The sequence below is a fragment of the Haliaeetus leucocephalus genome, unplaced genomic scaffold (genome assembly GCF_000737465.1).
Source record: "Haliaeetus leucocephalus isolate CR32 unplaced genomic scaffold, Haliaeetus_leucocephalus-4.0 Scaffold450, whole genome shotgun sequence".
NCBI lineage: Eukaryota > Metazoa > Chordata > Aves > Accipitriformes > Accipitridae > Haliaeetus > Haliaeetus leucocephalus.
Window position 1 is genome coordinate 4,603,425 of NW_010972886.1, and position 17,984 is coordinate 4,621,408.

At 37.8% G+C, this 17,984-nt stretch overlaps 1 protein-coding gene across 5 annotated transcripts in view; it reads right to left on the reverse strand.

The window, feature by feature from the left end:
- Positions 1 to 2,475: 2,475 nt before the first annotated feature.
- Positions 2,476 to 17,984, reverse strand: part of EYA4 (EYA transcriptional coactivator and phosphatase 4) — a 50,059-nt gene continuing 34,550 nt past the window's right edge. For 4 of the 5 annotated variants that reach the window (XM_010574673.1, XM_010574672.1, XM_010574671.1 and 1 more), the window contains 7 exons: positions 17,576 to 17,665; positions 11,278 to 11,336; positions 11,011 to 11,171; positions 8,450 to 8,564; positions 6,598 to 6,719; positions 4,174 to 4,274; positions 2,476 to 2,556 (listed from right to left, as the gene is read on the reverse strand). In XM_010574673.1, the coding sequence (XP_010572975.1) occupies positions 2,476 to 2,556; positions 4,174 to 4,274; positions 6,598 to 6,719; positions 8,450 to 8,564; positions 11,011 to 11,171; positions 11,278 to 11,336; positions 17,576 to 17,665 (729 nt within the window). The remainder of the gene's footprint in view (positions 2,557 to 4,173; positions 4,275 to 6,597; positions 6,720 to 8,449; positions 8,565 to 11,010; positions 11,172 to 11,277; positions 11,337 to 17,575; positions 17,666 to 17,984) is intronic. The other variant, XM_010574674.1, reaches the window with a different exon arrangement.

Consider the following 17,984-nt stretch of genomic DNA (forward strand, 5'->3'; position numbering starts at 1 on the left):
TAACACTATGACTTGTCCAAAAAAAAAAAAAAAGAAAAAGAAGAAGAAGCTAGTTCACCTTACCAATTTTTTTTTAATAAAGACTTTTACGTTGAGATTCTCATGCAATGTTATGATGCAGAAACTTGAGAAGGGCTTGCTTTGAACTTTTTTCCTATTCCAGTAGAAACACTTTTTTCCCCACCTGAAAAACTACATAAAGCTGGTACTACAGCTTTTTATGAAAAATGTACTTCTAGGCCAAATTTGACTAGACAGGTACTATAAATATAAAGAAGATACACATCAATTTTAATTTTTGGACACACAAATCTATCACCCAAATAGCTACTGTATAAAGATTTCATACGTGGCAAGTTTCATGTGATGGCTTTAAACTGCCCGGTGATAACAAATTATCATTAGTTTGTTGTGTGGTGACTTGTATATCAAATTCCAACACAGCAAAGAAATCCCATTTTTATGAATTTATAGAGGAGTTTTGCCTTGGACTTTTAGTGGCTCCAGGCTTTCACCTACCAACTAACTTTCATATAACCTACAAAGTTTAAATCAACAAAGTTACTACCTGGTAACTAGACATATGGTGGCTTCAGAGCACAGAGAGGGAAGGTCTTCACCTCAGTGCTAACTAGTGTGCTTGTGTAGGCATCCTGGAGTTTATATTTGACATCTTCTCTTGCACACACCTCTTCACGCAGTCAGAGCACAGGCAACCTCAGGTGTCTCCGCGTACAGAGTTAAAAATTAAAAAAGCAGTTTCCGTCTTCTGCCATGAGAGACGAACCACTTGCTGTTGTTTCAGAGTGCTCAAGCTGCATATGGAGCACTAGGGACCCTGTGTGCAATATGGACCTTGCTCATTTTCCAAAGCTGAAAGGTAGCATGTTCAAAACTTGCAAGGTAATTATCACTGTATGGGCTGTAATTTTTAATAGAAATGATGAAAATTAGGGTAATATATCTCTCAATATTTCTTCATAAAAAATCCCCTCCTTATCCTCTCCCCAGATGCGTGACATGCTATTGAAACTTCTGATTCAAAAATATTTAGGGTTGTTCCTGTGTAATATTGTTATGCAATCCAAAATGGATGAGGAAAATCATGTTGACTCAAAACAGAAGGTACATAAATGTGGAACAGAATGGGAAAGCTACCAAAATGCTGTTATATTTACCAAAGTGGACTGTGCTCCTGAAATGGCCAATGTTACCATGCCAGCAATTCCAGCAGCTTGTGTTGATCCTGAATATGCTAAATGTAGCATCATTTGTGCATCTGACTGGTGAGAGATTCCTTAGTAATTTTTCATTCCTAACGAACTTCTGTTTTATTCCTCATCTGGACTTAACTCCGCATTTTCACCTTCCAGTAATGTCACCTGCACACTTGGTCTACGGGGTGAAATTTTGTTCTTTTATGCACAGCAGATGCACTCACTGTATGGCTTTCAGTAGACTAAGTAATTCATGAATATGGGTCTTAGTTCTCTTGTCAGAGAATCAAGAAATTATGCTGAAGGTATTAAACACTTTTTTTTTAGCTTTCTAGGTAGCGGTCCCCAGTATCAACCTCCCAACATACTCTTAACTTTCCTCAAACAATCAGTGGAATTATTCAGAATCCAAATAAAAACACAAACTTTCCTTTATTATTTTTTCTTACTGCAACAAATACTTAAATGCTTTGGTGCAGCCCTGCTCTTTGATTTCTTTGAATTTCAAATTTGGTCATGTCAAAAATTATCACAAAGGTTTTTTTGTTTATCTACATAGTTTTTAACCAAAATTACATTATAACACACGAACACAGTCTTCTCTTTAAGGCACAACATATCATTATGCACATTCTGTTTGCCAAACTTATAAAAGAGACAATATTATATAACCCTCTCCCTCCCCTGCCCCCCAAAAAAGAAAGAAAAATTGCATCCACTTCCAAAATCAGCTGCTAATAAAGTCACAGTAAATTATTTTCATCAATAATTTACACAAATTACAGGTCTAGACAGGATTGTCATTATACAGTCTGAGTGCATTCCAATTCAGATTTTCTGGGTTAGGTAGGCTAAAGTCTGGTTCAAACCTCAGTGCTGAGAATATATCCCACTTTGAGGAATGTTGTTGAACACCACCTTGTCGGCTGGAAAACGCGTGTTGGTGCTTTGCCAGTTCGAGTCCTTTGTTCACTCCTGTCAGGGCTCACTTGGTGTGTACCAGCAACCTCCACAGTTTTAATTCATTTAAAAACGTTGCATATATAAGACCATAGAGCTTCCTTACGTAGCACTAATGTTTCAACTTCATTCAGCAATCTGAATTCTTCAATTTGGAATTTTTAATTCCAAATATTTCTTCCCTTCTTAAGACAATTCATATGTGTAAAGCCAGAGGCATTGAATCACACATAAAAATTCAGTGTACTTGAAATATATATATATAAAAAAAAAAAGGATCGCCAACTTCAGAACACAGTTACAAATACTCTAGTTCCAGTGCTTGATGGAGAGCCAAGAGGTCCGAATGACTGGATATCCTCCAGAAAGGCATGTTGTGCTGTGTTTGTTAGAGGGGGGAAAAGGTCAGGAAAGATGAACACTGTGACACAGGCAGTATACGACACACGAGACTAGTCAGATTACCACCACATATTTTACACCACTGTGTTTCTGGATTGATTTTTGCTAGTAAAGTACTTACAAAAATCACACCAAAATAGATCTGAGCTTAATAGTTCAACTGAAGTTAAAATAATTAGATAGTCCTTCTTAATATTTTCTTCGGAAAAAGCCTATTATTTAGTAAGGGCTATTTGCTTACTGTTAGCATGCAAACCCATACAAAGGAGCATTAATAGAAAATCCCTTTCTGCTCCACTTCTCAGACTTTGCAAAATACCAAATGATCATTTAAAGGGCTATAAGATTTTCATTAAAAGAGGCTTCACACAGAACACTTGGAAACAGAGTTGAATTACATTTTTCTCCATCTAGGGGGAAAAAAGAAATTTCTTTCGATAAGAAAATAACCCATTTCTAGTTTAAAAAAAAAGATAATTTGTGTTGCAGAAAGCATCAGTGTCTGTCAGAGATGCAGATATATGTACTATTCTTCTTCAGCAATTCATCAGAATAGAAAAAAAACCCCATACTTTCATGTTGCGTTCAGATCTATTTGTAATGTGCTATATTCATCCATCTCTCTGAATTCTGTATCTATCCATGCAATATAGCCAACGTTAAGTAAAAAGCATGCCAAACTGCAAAGTACACAATCCAACCACCTTTGTTTAGCACAAACTATAAAAAACCCATCACCAATACTGTACCTATATTAAGGAACCATTTGGAATGAGCATTTTGGTTATTTTCATTTTGTTTCCATTCCAGGGCACTTTATTTTGCTACTCCTAGCACAACAACGTTTACATCACTTGTCCTGGGCAGACATCGTGAGGCAAAAATTTTCAGTTTCTGCACACTTCCAAGGTGATACTGGGAAGTATGGTGTAAATTACTAATTTGATCTGTTTCTGAATATTGAAAACTTATCTGGTGAAATTTGGACTTGAATTATTATAATGAGAAAATTGAATATTTCTGAAGAAACAGTTCTTTTTTTAGAAACACAGATTTGGTGCACAATCTCTGTGTTGTGTTCTTTTTCCTTTTGCAGATATGTCTTTTTTTGAAGCAAATTATGTGTTCATCATATTTGCTCCAGTAAACTAAAAATCTTTATCTATGTTAGCAACAAATTTGCACAGCCCTTTAGATGTTTTTCCACATTCTCTGTAACACTTCTCTTGAAACCTCCCCGATTTCACCATTTAAAGAAAACCACAACCTAACCATCATGTCATAGCCCTTTCTATCTCTTCTGTTTACCTTTAATTTGCCTGACACTAGTCAGACATTTTTGCTGCAGTAATTTTCCATTTGTTTTTAAAATAATTTTGCATTTTTTTTTCTTTCCAAACTGAAGTGAAGCAAATGCCAGAATCCAAATGGTTCATTTTACTCTAAGTTTTGATCTCATCATGCTCTTGTTGCCTTGCATGTGTGGACTGGAATTATTTGTCATTCTGCCATTGTGCAACACTGACAGAAGTGCAAACAGAAAGGCTTGCATTAGTAGCTAGGTATCACACCAACATTTCAGGAGACAGGTTACCTTTTTTGCTGCCTGTTCTTCTTCTACACCATCCCCAATTACAACATATACTACTTTTCTGCCAAACCTTTGCATTATTCGTTCAAAGCAACTTTCTTTTCCTGGAAGATAAATGAGATAAGAGTTCAGAGTGAAGTTACCTGATTAGCTGCATGTTCCTCATCTCGGCCATCTCCAATCACAACATAAGTTATGTTAGTGCCAAATCTGGACACTATACGCTCAAAACAGCTCTCTTTGCCTGAAAAACAATGCACTACTTATTCAAGCTATCAAGTGAGTTATGGTGAAGCCCTACAAAGGATAATTACAGTGGTGAGACATTGTTATTACTACTTTTGTAAAGTTCCTAGCCTTGGGATTTTGAGCTCACACTGGTGAGAAGCAATTAATTCTTAGTGACATTAAGCTGCTCCAGGTAAAATTAAATCTCTTTCTTAAGAATTACAGGAAAGCCAGTAAGATAAAGGAATTAGTGCTGTGAAAATGAATAGGTCAGGGAATTAATAATTGAATTTAAACATTTCTCTATAACTAATACTTTTTTTTTTCAAGGAAAGCAGCAATTTTAATTCTAGTGTAGCTGCAACAATGAGTGATGTAGCAATGGAAAAATTGTTCAAAGAACAATGGACAAGTAAAATAAAATCAGACAAAAGATTCCTGGGAGAACATCTATGAAGCATTTGGCTCTTTTGGAGAAATGTGGAAGCAAGCAGGCTAAGCCAGTAACAACAATAAACAGGACTGAAAGGGACCAAGCAAAATCATCTACTGATCTTCTCATTGTACTGCGGGTTCAGTTTTACCAACGAATGCCTGTGCTACCCATCCTAAACTGTCCTAATATGACGATTTCACTGTTTCCAGAGGCAATCTCCATATTTAATTAACCCTTTCCATGAGGAAGTTTCTCTTTGACACACAACCTACATGTGCCCTATTGCAAACAAATCATCACCTATTGTCATACCTCCCATCAACGCAGAGAAAGATTATTTCCTTCCTCTCTGCAATAGCTTTTTACCTTGTTTGGTATTATGGCTATCCCCCACCCTAGGTTTTTCAGTCTCTTCTCACAAGCTCATGATTTCTAGATTTCCAGTTCTTACTGCCCTCCTCTTGCTTTTTTTTTTTTCCAGCTGGCCCACAAAAAAGGGCTTATGATTAGGAAAAGCATCATGTGTGTTAACTGTTGAGTGAGGACCAGATTCCAGCGTGTGCAAGGAACAGCCGCAATTATAGTCCTGTGCTCAGCACAGTGCAGAGATCATTGAGATGAAAAGTAGAGAGAGATCTTGTACCCAACAGAGTTTGCTGTGCTCCTGACAGGGGTGTAACAGCGGCCACACTGTTCTCAGAAGGAATTCCTTGTGCAGAATTACTTCAACAGAGCCTCCAGAGACTGTGCTTCACTTCACCACCCCCTTCTGTGCTGTCGGCACTATTTCTTAATGCTCCTTCCTTTGGTCTGAGTGCAATCTCAGTGACTGAATCCAATGTGTACAGGCTGTATGACAGATGACATTCATTCCACAGGCTGCTCAATACCATGTGGTATTTGGGATACTTTGTGCCTGGGCTTAAGTTTTTCAAGTATTTGAGGCATTTCTGTTAAAGGACAGCTACAGCTAACTAAAGGATGACTGAGGTCATAGTTTTCTCTGACACTGTTCGAATATGTATTGTTTTTTTCACTTGTGAAAATCATTTAGGAAATGTAATGCTTTTGTCAATGAAGTGTCACACTTCATGTTATGTAAGGTGTCATAGGTATAGAAATTAAGCAGTCCTGAATTAATAACTGCTAAACCATGAAATCTGCTGAAATTATCATAGTAGGCTGTGTCACATTTCACAGGAATGATAACTTGCCTTGGTTTACAAGAAAATTTTGGATGTGATTTCCAAAATCCATGTATTTCCAAACTATAATACACAAGAGGTACATGGTTATCGACAGAATAGGGAAGTGCCCCATTCATCAACACAGCTTCTGTTGGTAATGGTTGTCATTACCATTACTAGAGGTACTATGCTTTCAGAAAAAGCTTGTGAAGCAGTGGCCTAACTTACGTAGAGCTGGAGGTCAGAGCAGAGACTATTTTAACAGAAGTTCTGCTTAGATTTGAATTCAAAAACCACTTTTCTTCATTCTTTTCTGCACGTTTTATGTTTTCTGCACCATACTCGGGAGTTTCTGATGCTTTTAATTAGTATGGAGACCTTTATTCCTTTGGGCATCATTGAAAATAAGCTGAATTTGGAATTTATTAACATAAACACATCTAAACATATGCAATGCCTAAATCTTATAACTAACAGAGTAAGTGTCAGGGAAGTGGAGTAGAATCCATCCATTACTGGCAAAAAAATATTGGTAATGCAGTGTAGTCAGAATGGATGAAAGAATAATTTTCTTACCTATTTTGGTTGCACTGTAAATATTTTCAATAGGAAAAGCTCCTCCTAAGCTGTATAGCAGAACTTTTGCAAGTGCTGGGATAAGCTGGGTTGTTGTTACCAACACGTTTACACAGTTACTCCTAAAATGAGAGAAATAGTTTAAGTTTGAATAGTTTAAAACCATTATCCAAATGCTGATGTGGTGAACCAGCTGTGGAGAGCATACTCAGGATTCCTCAACATTTACTTTCACTCACACAGCAGTGCAGCTCAGCACCATCACTTCCAGAAAAATGTACATAAAACGTTCAGCAAAATCATTTAAAAAAATATGCAGGCCTGCTTTACAAGAAATATTCCACACTGGTTTATAAAAAACAGGTCCTTGAAGATGGTTCACTAAAATACAGACATTTAAGGTCACCAACTACGTCCAAAAATAGGCTTTCTAATGCTTGGAAAGCATTATTTTCTTGCTGGCAATTACTTGCCAGTAGCTAGCAGCCAAATAAAAGTGTTAGGAGAAAGCAAAGACATCATTTGTTACTCCTGTCTTGAGGGGAAATAAACAGCCAATACACATTTCTGCACAATGACATCACTTTCTTCATGTTTCAAGGGTAAGAATGTTTCTGAGAAGAGGGAGAGATAAGAATAATCATGTTAATGAGCTAACATCGAATGGTGAGGATGAAAACTTGAATGGAGAAGCTGTGCTAGCAGTTACACAAAAGAAAACTCAGAGCCAGGCTACTTTAGGCTGGAACATGAGCATGACCATGTGAACACGGAGCTGAGAGCAAATAGTTGTGATTTTTCCTCCTAGTTCTTTCACAAACTCCAAGCAAGACCTTAGACTACTATTTCTGCCTTAATGTATCTCAATTTCCTGTCAGTAACATAGGTGATGTTTAGCTGCCTCACAGGTAGCTTCTGAAGATTTATAGCTGTACAGCTCTTTGAAGACAAGACAAAAGACTATTATTTAACAGTCCTGAGTAACTGATAATAGTTTGCCAGACTCATCCTCCAATGCTCAACTGGACTTCATTACTGAATGTCTTTTTGAAGACTAGCAATTCGGAAAGAAATGCAGAGCTAAACACAATGGCTTACATAAATTTTTACTTTTTTTCTCTTGAAGTGCTTAAGACACTGTTAAATAAGCAACAATTAAGAGATAAACTTATTGCAAAAGTTGTTACATTTAAAATAAGTTTTTCACATCTTTCCAAGTCTGTTCATTTTGCTTGATGCTGAGTCTTTTCCCAGACATGTTCAGAAGGCAAGATGGCTTAATGTTGTTCCTTTTTTATGGTTTAAAATCAGAATTTTTGAGGATTTCTGATAAGATACATATTGCATAGCTGACTAAGCAGCAGCAGTGTTCACAGTGTTATTATTTCAAAGGAACAATATATTTTACGTGTCATTACTGGGAACCCAAACTTTTAACTTAGTTAAAACAGATTTTTGCTCTTCTGAAAACTTAGATACATGCTTAAGCATACTGATTTGTCTGGAAAGACAGAAGGAAAATGTTTTTGTGTTTTGGGATCTATACAGTATTTAGGTAGCACAGTGAATAGGTACAAACATTGAAGGACAGAACATAGAGTCATGGAGTTCAGAGGATGCTGCGCAGAAGATAATAAATTAAAGGCTGGCTCAGAATTCTACAATACCCTTTCAATGTACACAGGGCCATTTATCACATTTTAGAAGACACTTCATACTATCTTTAGTAAATGCTGGAATCACTCAAAATGAAATCTTAAAGGCACAAATTTATTGTAACCTCAAATGTCAAAAAATAGTCAATATAAGTCAAAAACTAGAAACTTTTTTTACAGTAGACTCAAATACATACCTTGTGCTGATAATTGATAATGATTTAAGTGCATTTGTTAGCCAGGAGTCTGTCAGAGCTTCAATTTCTGCTCTTAATTGCAACCATGCATCTCTTTTAGCAGGACCCAGGAGTCCTTTTATGTAAAAAAAGCAAGAAAAGAAAAAAAAAATCAAATTAAGTTCTGTATTAGCTGGAATGCATAGATTTTATGGTCATTGTTTCTATTTAAATTCCACTAGAACTTGAAAAAACATTAAAGAGAAAATCTATTTTCTTCAAGGTTCAGTAAACTGCTCTCTGTTTTTATTTGCACCCCACTATACCAAGCAATGTCAGTGAGTATTGCAGATACTAATAATTAGTTGTCTGATGTTTTTTGTCTATTCAGGCTACTTTACCATGTTTCAAAGTATACCTTTCAGAAATACATATTTTTTAAACCAACCCCTCACATATATCTTACTCTCTAATTATCAGAGGCAGTGACAAGGAGGTCCACGCCGTCAGGATCATAGGCAGAGACACTCACAAAATAAGAGACTTGAGAAAAACTTGACTTTGCAGTATCTGCGTGTTTAAAACTGCCCTGCTCATGATTCTGTATATAGGGGAACCTCAGGTTACACATATGGAAATACATTTGTTTGCTGATGGCTTGCTCTTCATGTCCTGTTGTAGTTAGTAATGATAGCTCCTTTTACAGCATTCACAGCCCTGAAATGGCTGCACATCTTATGTTGCCCTATCTCAGTTAGTCCTTAAAAGCACCTTAAAATCCCCTTTTGGGTATAAATGGTCAGATTTTTAAAAATACCCAGCCTATTGAATGCTGAGACACAAGTTCTTTGGAACCAAGCTATTTTAAATTTAGATTTGGTCCTGGAAGAGCAGGGAAGCAGGCTTCATGACCTTTAGTATCCCTCTTCTCTTTCACACCCTATGTTCCCAAGAAGTGGTGATGGCTGTCTTCAAAAATCTGAAATGAAGCAACCTAAAAATACCTAGTTTGATCTAGCCATCTGTTGCCTTCTAACAGCTATTTTGAAATAAATAGATACATATGTGATAAAAAGATTATTAAGAAAGCTAAGAAGTAGAGGATGAATGAAGGAACTTGCCCACTAAGGATGGAATATATTTCAGAAGCAAGATTTGTGGGAGAGAATAAAAACCTTAATACAATGCACCACATATCTGCACTCTGCCTTTGCAATGATTGTTCCTCTTAGTGTGTTTACCTATGCTGTGCTTTTGGACTTAAGCTCTTACTAGTGTTAAAGGTTTTATGAAATGCAACAGCTTTAGAATCTTAGATGCATTAGAAGACATAAGAAAACCCAGTAAACTTTTGAGTAATACTGTTTCAAGTATTATTAATATATAAAAACTCTATTCATGACACCAATGAAGGTCAAGGCCGGACAAGTGAAAGCCAACTATCTACTATGACCCTTTGGTCCTTATTGCTTCTTCCTGTGGCAAGTAGACTCTGAACTACTAAAAGTGAACATATATATTCCAGATTTACATAATTTAGAAAATGATTAAGGTAACAATTAATTCACTGTCCATATTAGTTGTACTGTTTCCCATTTCTGAGAGACTGCAGAAACTGCTAAAAGAACACCAGACTGTTTGGTTTTGCTGAAGGTGAGCTTTACTTTGAGTTTCAGGTTCCTTTGAAATAAATTTCAGATGAGTTGAAAAAGCCCATGCTACAGAATGGGAGAGTGTTCACTTGGACTCCTTCCTGGTTGGGTTGGCCTCATCTTATCCTCAACTGTGGCTGTAGCAATGCTTGAATACTTGTAAGTATTCCCTGTTCTCACAGTCTCTTCTTGAGGGAGTCAGTTGACATATTCCCTCCTCAGAAGAGGGCTGGCTGGCCCTGCAAGTCACACAGAACTCTCCAGAACAGATTCTTCCAGTTCTACTGCTTGATTTCCTACAAGCCTACTAGCACAGACATAAGCGACTCACTCTGTGAATGAAAACAGCAACAGGAAAGCTCTTGGCCCAAATGAGACTTGGATTGCTTGCTAACACAATTAACTGTGTAAGCTACAGAGTCAACAAAAGGTGCTAGTGGCATAGCAGTGCTAGACTTTTCTTGCATCCACTGCTGAAAACAGACTAGCAGGTACCCAGTAGAGAGTTCAGCAGACAGTGTGTTGTTACCATCCAGATCATGAAAATGTAGGATGGTAAAAGCTAGCCACAACCAATTTGTGCTGTGGAAACTATACAACCTCTTTTCTAGAATAACAGCATATTTGAGGTAGAGTAAGTAGATCAACCAATCAGTAAGGTAAGTATAGCCGAGCTGGGTCTGAAGGAGAAAAATGGGCTCTGTAGAAGCTAAATGGAAGCCTGCTCAGTTTCCCCATCTCTGGTTCTCCTGCACAAGAGTGCAATGTTGGCTCTGCCATTACAGTCAGTAGCTTTCAATAGCCCAAGGTCCAGTCACATCACCTTCCATTCACTCTGTGGCTTCCAAGGCACATTCCCTTGGTGGGAGTTCATCACCATGCAGTTTAACCTGATCAGCATTCTAAATTGGTTTTGGCAATTAAACTCACCTCCTATGTTGTTCTTGTAAGTATTATACAACTCTTTTACTCTTCTGTAACGGAAAGCCAGCTTCCTCATCCAGTCAACCCCTCCTCTTACACCTGTTGGCAGACAAAGGTTTGCACTACTTGCAGCTGCATGGAAGCCATCAGTTGCAAAACTGTAGGTACTGCAAACACCCAAAATACAGTAAAAATAAATACAATGTATTCCTGTAAATGCTCAATTTATTTAATCTTTGAAGAAAAAACAATGAAACAAATGCTGTATCTTACCTTAGGTCTTGTCCATTATCATCAGAAGAAACATCATCTATATGAACTTGATCACACTCCTGTTGAAAAAAACCCAAACGATAAATTATCTTAGAGTATGCTCACCATATGCTTAGTACAGATGTTGAAGAAATGATCAGTGCAGACCACTAACTGCACCAGAAGATGGCAGCATATGTACACCTACAGCTTCCTATCGCCATTAATTTTTTTAAATACAACCTTCAACTCCTACACTGTTTAAATTGTTAGTTAAAATAGGCCTTTAGAAAAGCGATATGTAATTTTAGTGTGATTTTAGATTAAAATTATTTTAACTGAAAAAACCTCAACAATTTCAAGTCTCATTTATAGTTTCTCTAGCACACCAATATTCCAAAATCACCTCAACTTTGTTTCCCCACTTCCTAAAAGCTGGTTATGATGAACCACAACAGCTGTATAACTTTTGTTGAGTCTCAAGGAGTTTGGATGCTTCTCAGATTCTTTTATTGATTTATCCAAATGCCTTTGGCTGGAAAATCACAGATAATCAAGCAGTCCTGGAGAACTTCATTAATTCCTGGTTTTGGAAGGGATGGAAATAACTCCAGGGAACTGAGGTACACTGGAAAACTGAACTCCTCTGCAAGCTGGTTTTGTAATTGGATAGCTACCAAATACCCTTTTCTGCACAGTCGTTACAGCAAAAAGATAGGAAAATGCAGAGGAAGCACAAATAAATAGATAGCTCAAGCCATCATGCAACAGTAAATATGAACAGGCATCATATTACTGTCTTATGTAGTGGCTAGAATTAACATCTTAACCCCAAAATGCACCTGAAATTCAGTGTCTGGAGATTTTACTTTCCTGTACGTAAGTAATTTTTTAATATTTCAAGTAGCTGTTGTTAACATAATCCTAATATAATTTATGAAAAAGTTCGAGGATGTATTTAAAAATTACTCCCCAACTAATGTTTTCCAATAATGTAATCTCATCACTAAGACAAAATTAGGCTGAACTTTCAAAATGCCCAGTTCTGTGCCTCAAATAAAGAGCTGAGTCATCTATGTCAAATGAAATTGCTGACAAGCAGCACTTAATTCAGAATCTCTGTGACATGCAGGAGTACGCAATTCTTAGTTTCCAATCTGAGTCTCATACCAATGCTAAGCTGTCCAGACAAAGGATAAATCTGAACAGGAGTCATTTCCAAATGTGTATGCCACAAGTTTCTGGAGTGTGAATTTGGGGAATTACCATTTCTTCCTTCTGTTTTGTTTGCTTTGCACTGAATGAAAAGCTGACAGACTTCTACCCACATGAAGTAAGTTGTTAAAAAAAAAATTAGCAATTTTTTGTATAAAATAAATACACATAATTTCATTTCAAATACATAATTTCATTGCATCATACAAGCAATCATCATTTAAAATTTTGCGTCAAGACTAAAAGAATGAGTGGCCAAACTCTGCTCATCTGGCTTAATCCATTAAGACAGGCATGAAAGAGCTCCATTCAGGGAACAGAAATGAAGCATTCTTCCCCTCACTGGAGAAATAAAATTTTTTGGTTCTGTCTGAGGAGATTATCTTGAGCTGTAGAATATTTTAAAGAAGCTGCTTTTGGATGTAAATAGCAGATGCAAAGAGAAAGAAATGGGGAAGTGGCAGCTGAAATAAAAGATTCATTTCTGTATCCTTATGGATTATTTACACTCCAGAAAAAAAAAAATGCAACTATACTCCACCCAGTGTAGGTAAGGAACTCAAAAATCAGATAAAAAGCCCCACTGGGACAAAGTCTAACTCTGTATTTTGCAATATCTGAGCAGTATCTGGCTTCCTAATCACCTCCACTGATTTCCCTAGAACTGGTCAAAACATAAGGTAACTTTAAAAGATTAAAAATCATTCCTGTGGATTTGAAGGTGTACTAATTAAACGGAGGGCACACAGAAGCCCTGATGGATAAGGAGTGTCTGCTGCTCTTTGGGTTTTGTTAAGCCTTTCAGCTACATTGTTCCAGATTCCAGATGACTGTTCTGCTGATAATTTCATTATTAAATTAAATATGAGTGGGTGGCAAAGGCTCAGCTGTTTAGTTTTATTTTTTTATCTCACAGTTTGTTCATTGACTCCAGGAACAGGAGATGAGGGGAACATGCAGTTTTCTGATTACTTGCCCCTTGTCCCTGCAAGAAGCTTGTTAAGTTTACAAGGGGATCAAACCCAACATCACTCTCCAGCTTCCTCCTTCTCTCCCTTCCTCGTCTCCTCTCGGATCTGAGGCTCGCCTCCTCAACATACTGGCAATACACATGTGCTGACCAACAACAAACGCATGTGCCCACCACTCCTTGCTTCGTTTTACTTTGTTTTCTCGTGGGGTTAAACCATGACACTGATCTACTTCAACTAAAATGTTTACATTTTACAAATTCACTTATATGGTGTGAAAAAACTTTCTGGAAAAAAAGGAAAAGCAGACAGTTTGAGCAGATTTGAGATAGTTCTCTACTTTTCCCAAAAGAAACAGGAAAGTGGTGGCACAACACTACAACTGAGCTTGCTTGTGGGGAGGAAGGAAAGCAAGCAAGCTCTCTGTCACTTGAAATGTTAAGGTAAAATACTTTTCACATCAGCTACAGTACTGGCTACACTCAAGTCACAGTGGCTCCCAGTCAGTGCAAGGTCAAAACTAAGAAAGATAAAATATATTTCCTATTACTGAGAGTACAGGAAAGGTATCTAGGTACAATAACTGGCTTTTGCTTGAAGCAATACTAATTTAAATTATATCTGAGTGCAGACAATTCTTTGCAGCAATTCTTAGAGCCTGAAAATTTGAGAGTACAAAATCAACAAATCTTCCATAAAAATTATCCTCCTGGAATGAACAGTAATTTCATTACCCGGTAAAAACACTGACTCACCACATTGAACATAAAAATGTTATTACTGAGGGGATATTCAGCACTATGCTTTCTCAGGCTATACAGAACACCCCTTTTTATCTACATGCTTCGGTCTCTGTTAAAACTAGTTTGACATGCCTCCCAAATTCTGAGACTTACCTAAATCCTATTTTTTATTTCTCATTTCTATTTCTAATGAGAAAAAAAAAGATGACAAAATCTTATTTAAAATATGTTAGGATTATCATAAAAATGGAAATGTAATTCAGTTTGTTTGAAATAAATACTTTTTTTTTCTTCATCATCCTGAGAGTGAAGGGGGATAATGGACTTGGAAGATTCATGTCCAAATTCCAGCTTGCAATTTCTAGAAATTGGTTTTTTTGCATGCATAGTATGCCCTACCAACACTTCTAAAAGCTCTCTTAAAATTAATACTGAGGTAGGGAGGAAAACTTCATTTTATTCCTTACCTGGTTGAGTACAGAATGCATTAATCTGGATACTATTATAGAACTGAGTCCCATCTCTAAGCATTGTTCAGGCACATGAACTTCTAGAGCACCAGACTCCTATTTTCATGGCAAAACACCAACTGACCTCCCAAGTGATACTTCTCAAGCTAACTAAAATTTATACACTGAGAATGAAATAGCTGGAGAACAGCCTAGCCCGAAATAAAAGTGCAGCTTGGCTGATTAGAACATGGGTTACTGGGTCAGCAGGGAATGTCTCAGCAGATTGGAATTTCTGCATCAGCAGTCATTGTAGTGAGACAGATTTGCATAGAGGAAGGAAAACTTTATTTTTGTATGTGATAACTTTCAGTAACTTGGTTATTATTACTAGACCTTGGTATGCAGTGTTTGCAACCAAGAAAGACAGGGCAGAAAGAGAGCTTAGAGGATGCAGGGACTGGAGTCAATATTACAGAAATATAGGTTCATTAGTACATTACATTTGTCATGTCTGGAGCCACAAGGTTTACTGCAGTATGAAGATGAAAGCAAGACAGAAGGTATGGGACCTGATGGCTCAGCATTAAAAAAGTGAGATGATGAAAGGATAAGTATTCTGACTAGTGAATAAAGGCCTATCTCACTTCCTCCAGTAAGAACTAAAGGTGTTGTGTCTTGACGGCCATGACCATCAGCAGCTCAGCACTCACCTCCCCTCTCCTTGGGGAGGATGGAGAGAGGAAGACGGAGAAAGAAAGATGAAGAAAGACGAAGAGATGAGAGACCCCAAGTCAGAACTGGGGAGTTCTCAGAATTCATTACACAGTCATCATGCAGATGCACTGTAATATTCAGTAATTACCATGTGCTTTGCAAACATATTTAAACAGACAGATTTATTCATCTGCATATTAAAGGATGCTTCTATGTACTTTGGCACAGGATGCCATGCAATTATATCTTATTTGCTAAGAAGACAGAAAATTGTTGGTCTTCTTGAATATGCCAGAGTGTGTGCATACAGCTCATTTCAGAACAAGAAGTTTGGAATTTTGGTAATCTTATAAGGGAGTTAGTTTTGAAACAAAGATGAATTCTGGGCTAGAAAATACTTAATTGCATATAGAAATTGGTTTTAATCAAATCAAATTGATTGAGTTATGAGATTTTCCAAGAGAGTCCCCAAGTAGTATTTTTTGATTTATCTAAAACTGAAAACTGTTTGGATACTGTTCAAGCTCTGGAATGAGTTGGAGTATGAATTTTTGGACAGGATATTAAAACCACCCTGTGAAGAATATACAAAATGTGATGATCCACCTATGACAGCTGAACCTGAGATCTACAAAGAAAATAAATAATGAGAGAAAGGAATGAAGTTTCAGTGGCCATAAGCAAGACTAAAGCGGTACAGAAAGAGGGAAAAGCTCCATTTTGCTGAACTCTTCCACTTGAACTCAGCACAAGATTGAAGAACTCTGGGCACATGCTACTGAATGGCTTAAAGTTCACTGGGTACCACATGAAATCTGAACATGCAGGGGCAAAGGTCTGCTAAAAAGAAATTTAAGCAATGCTTTGAAAAATTTATTTGGAATCTATCCCTGGTACGGGGCACCAGGAGAACATTCACCGAATGCACTTGCATTGTCAAGTGATGACTCACTAGGACTGCAATAAAACACGGACTGGTGAAGGCATGTCCAGGGCTTTACTTTCTGACATTGCTGCTGCTGGAAGGAGGAAGTGGAGCTCAAGTATAGGGTGAAGTAGATCCTATTTTCTTGACTTAAAAAGAGCTAAGAACAGGTGAGGTCTGCAAGGGATGGCAAAGACAACCGCAGCCTGGTACCTTCTGCTTTTCTTAGTGCCTACAGTCGACAAAAGAACAAAAGAAGTGCACTAGAAAAATCAACATCCCAGTGAATGGAAAAATCTCACTTATCCTCATTTTTTCTATTCACTCACCAGAGACTTTTTTCTGGCATTTTAAACAGAACCTCCAAGTCTTCCAGCTGCCGTTAGTGGCAAAATATCTGTCCACAGAGGGAACTCTGGGATCCGCTCTGAGTAAGAAAACAACTGATTTAGACCAGGGGAAGGCCTGAAAAGCCCACAGTTTAATTTGAGAACTGTTTTTCACCCCCTGCCTCTTGACAAAAATGGTTGTAAGACCGTCCCTTTCCACGCTAACAGATCCGGACCCCCGGAGTGAAACAAAAAGTCTGTGAAGCCCAGCTGACGAGCCTGCTTTCCAGACCACTGTCCCTGCGGCCATCCACCTGTGTGCTCCTGACAGCTGAGCAGTCCGCAGCGGTCATTCCCTAGGAAGAGGTCTCTCCTTTTTCTGACAGGATGCCAAACTGCACACCCTGGGTACATCGTGACAAACGTGTGGTCGCCCGGTTACCTCGGGAAGAGACGTCACTGATGAGTATGTCTATCATAGTCCCAGCTCTCTGATGCTGCGGTCTTTGAGGTAAATGAGGAATATTCTACCTTTAAGCAAGAAAGAGGGGCCAGTGGCCAAAAGGCTAATTAGGTATGTGGAGAGAAGAACACAGTCTCTTGTGGTCAGATGATGGCAACCACTGAAAGCAAACGTAGAGAACTTCAGGAGAAAGAATGGGAGGCACTTATGGCTCCCTCCTGGCAATGACTGCAGACAGCTCTAAATCCATGGAAACTGAAAAGATGGCCATAGGACAAAAAGAGGAAAGGGTAGTTTGCAGATTCCCTCTCTCACCCAGTTTCATGGAAGGAACCTGGTGCCACGGGAAGTCACTGCCATCTGGCTAACCTCTCTCTGATTAGAGTATGACAAATCCAACGTCTAGATAGGCAGAAAATGTCACATGCAACAGACACTAATGCACAGCAAACCACTATGTGGTTAAAACCCCAGGAGTAACGGTGTTTATGTTCCTTTGATTCTTACCTCTAAATCATTAAAAAATAAATGTGTGTCAGCAAGATTAAAAATCATTTCTTCCATTCGCAGTCCAAGGGTCACGGCCATTGGCGGATCCTTAAAAAACAGAAAGCAAGGTTCACAACTTAAATACCTTTGAGTTATATCACAATTACTTTAAAAACTGCTATATACAAAGTGTTTTGAAAAGTTACCACTGCAAGAAATGTCTCTAAAATCCTTTCAGTATTAAGCTATTTTAATGTGATGCTACAAGAAGAGAAGGCTCAACCTGTGTGAGAACTTTTGGGGAGCTGGGGATGTTGAAACAACAAGTTTTTTGAAAGTCAAGGCATTTGTAACGTGGCTAAAATGGCAGAAGAAAACCTGGTGGCCATATGTAAACCTGCATAAAGAAGGCTGTAAACTGGGAAGG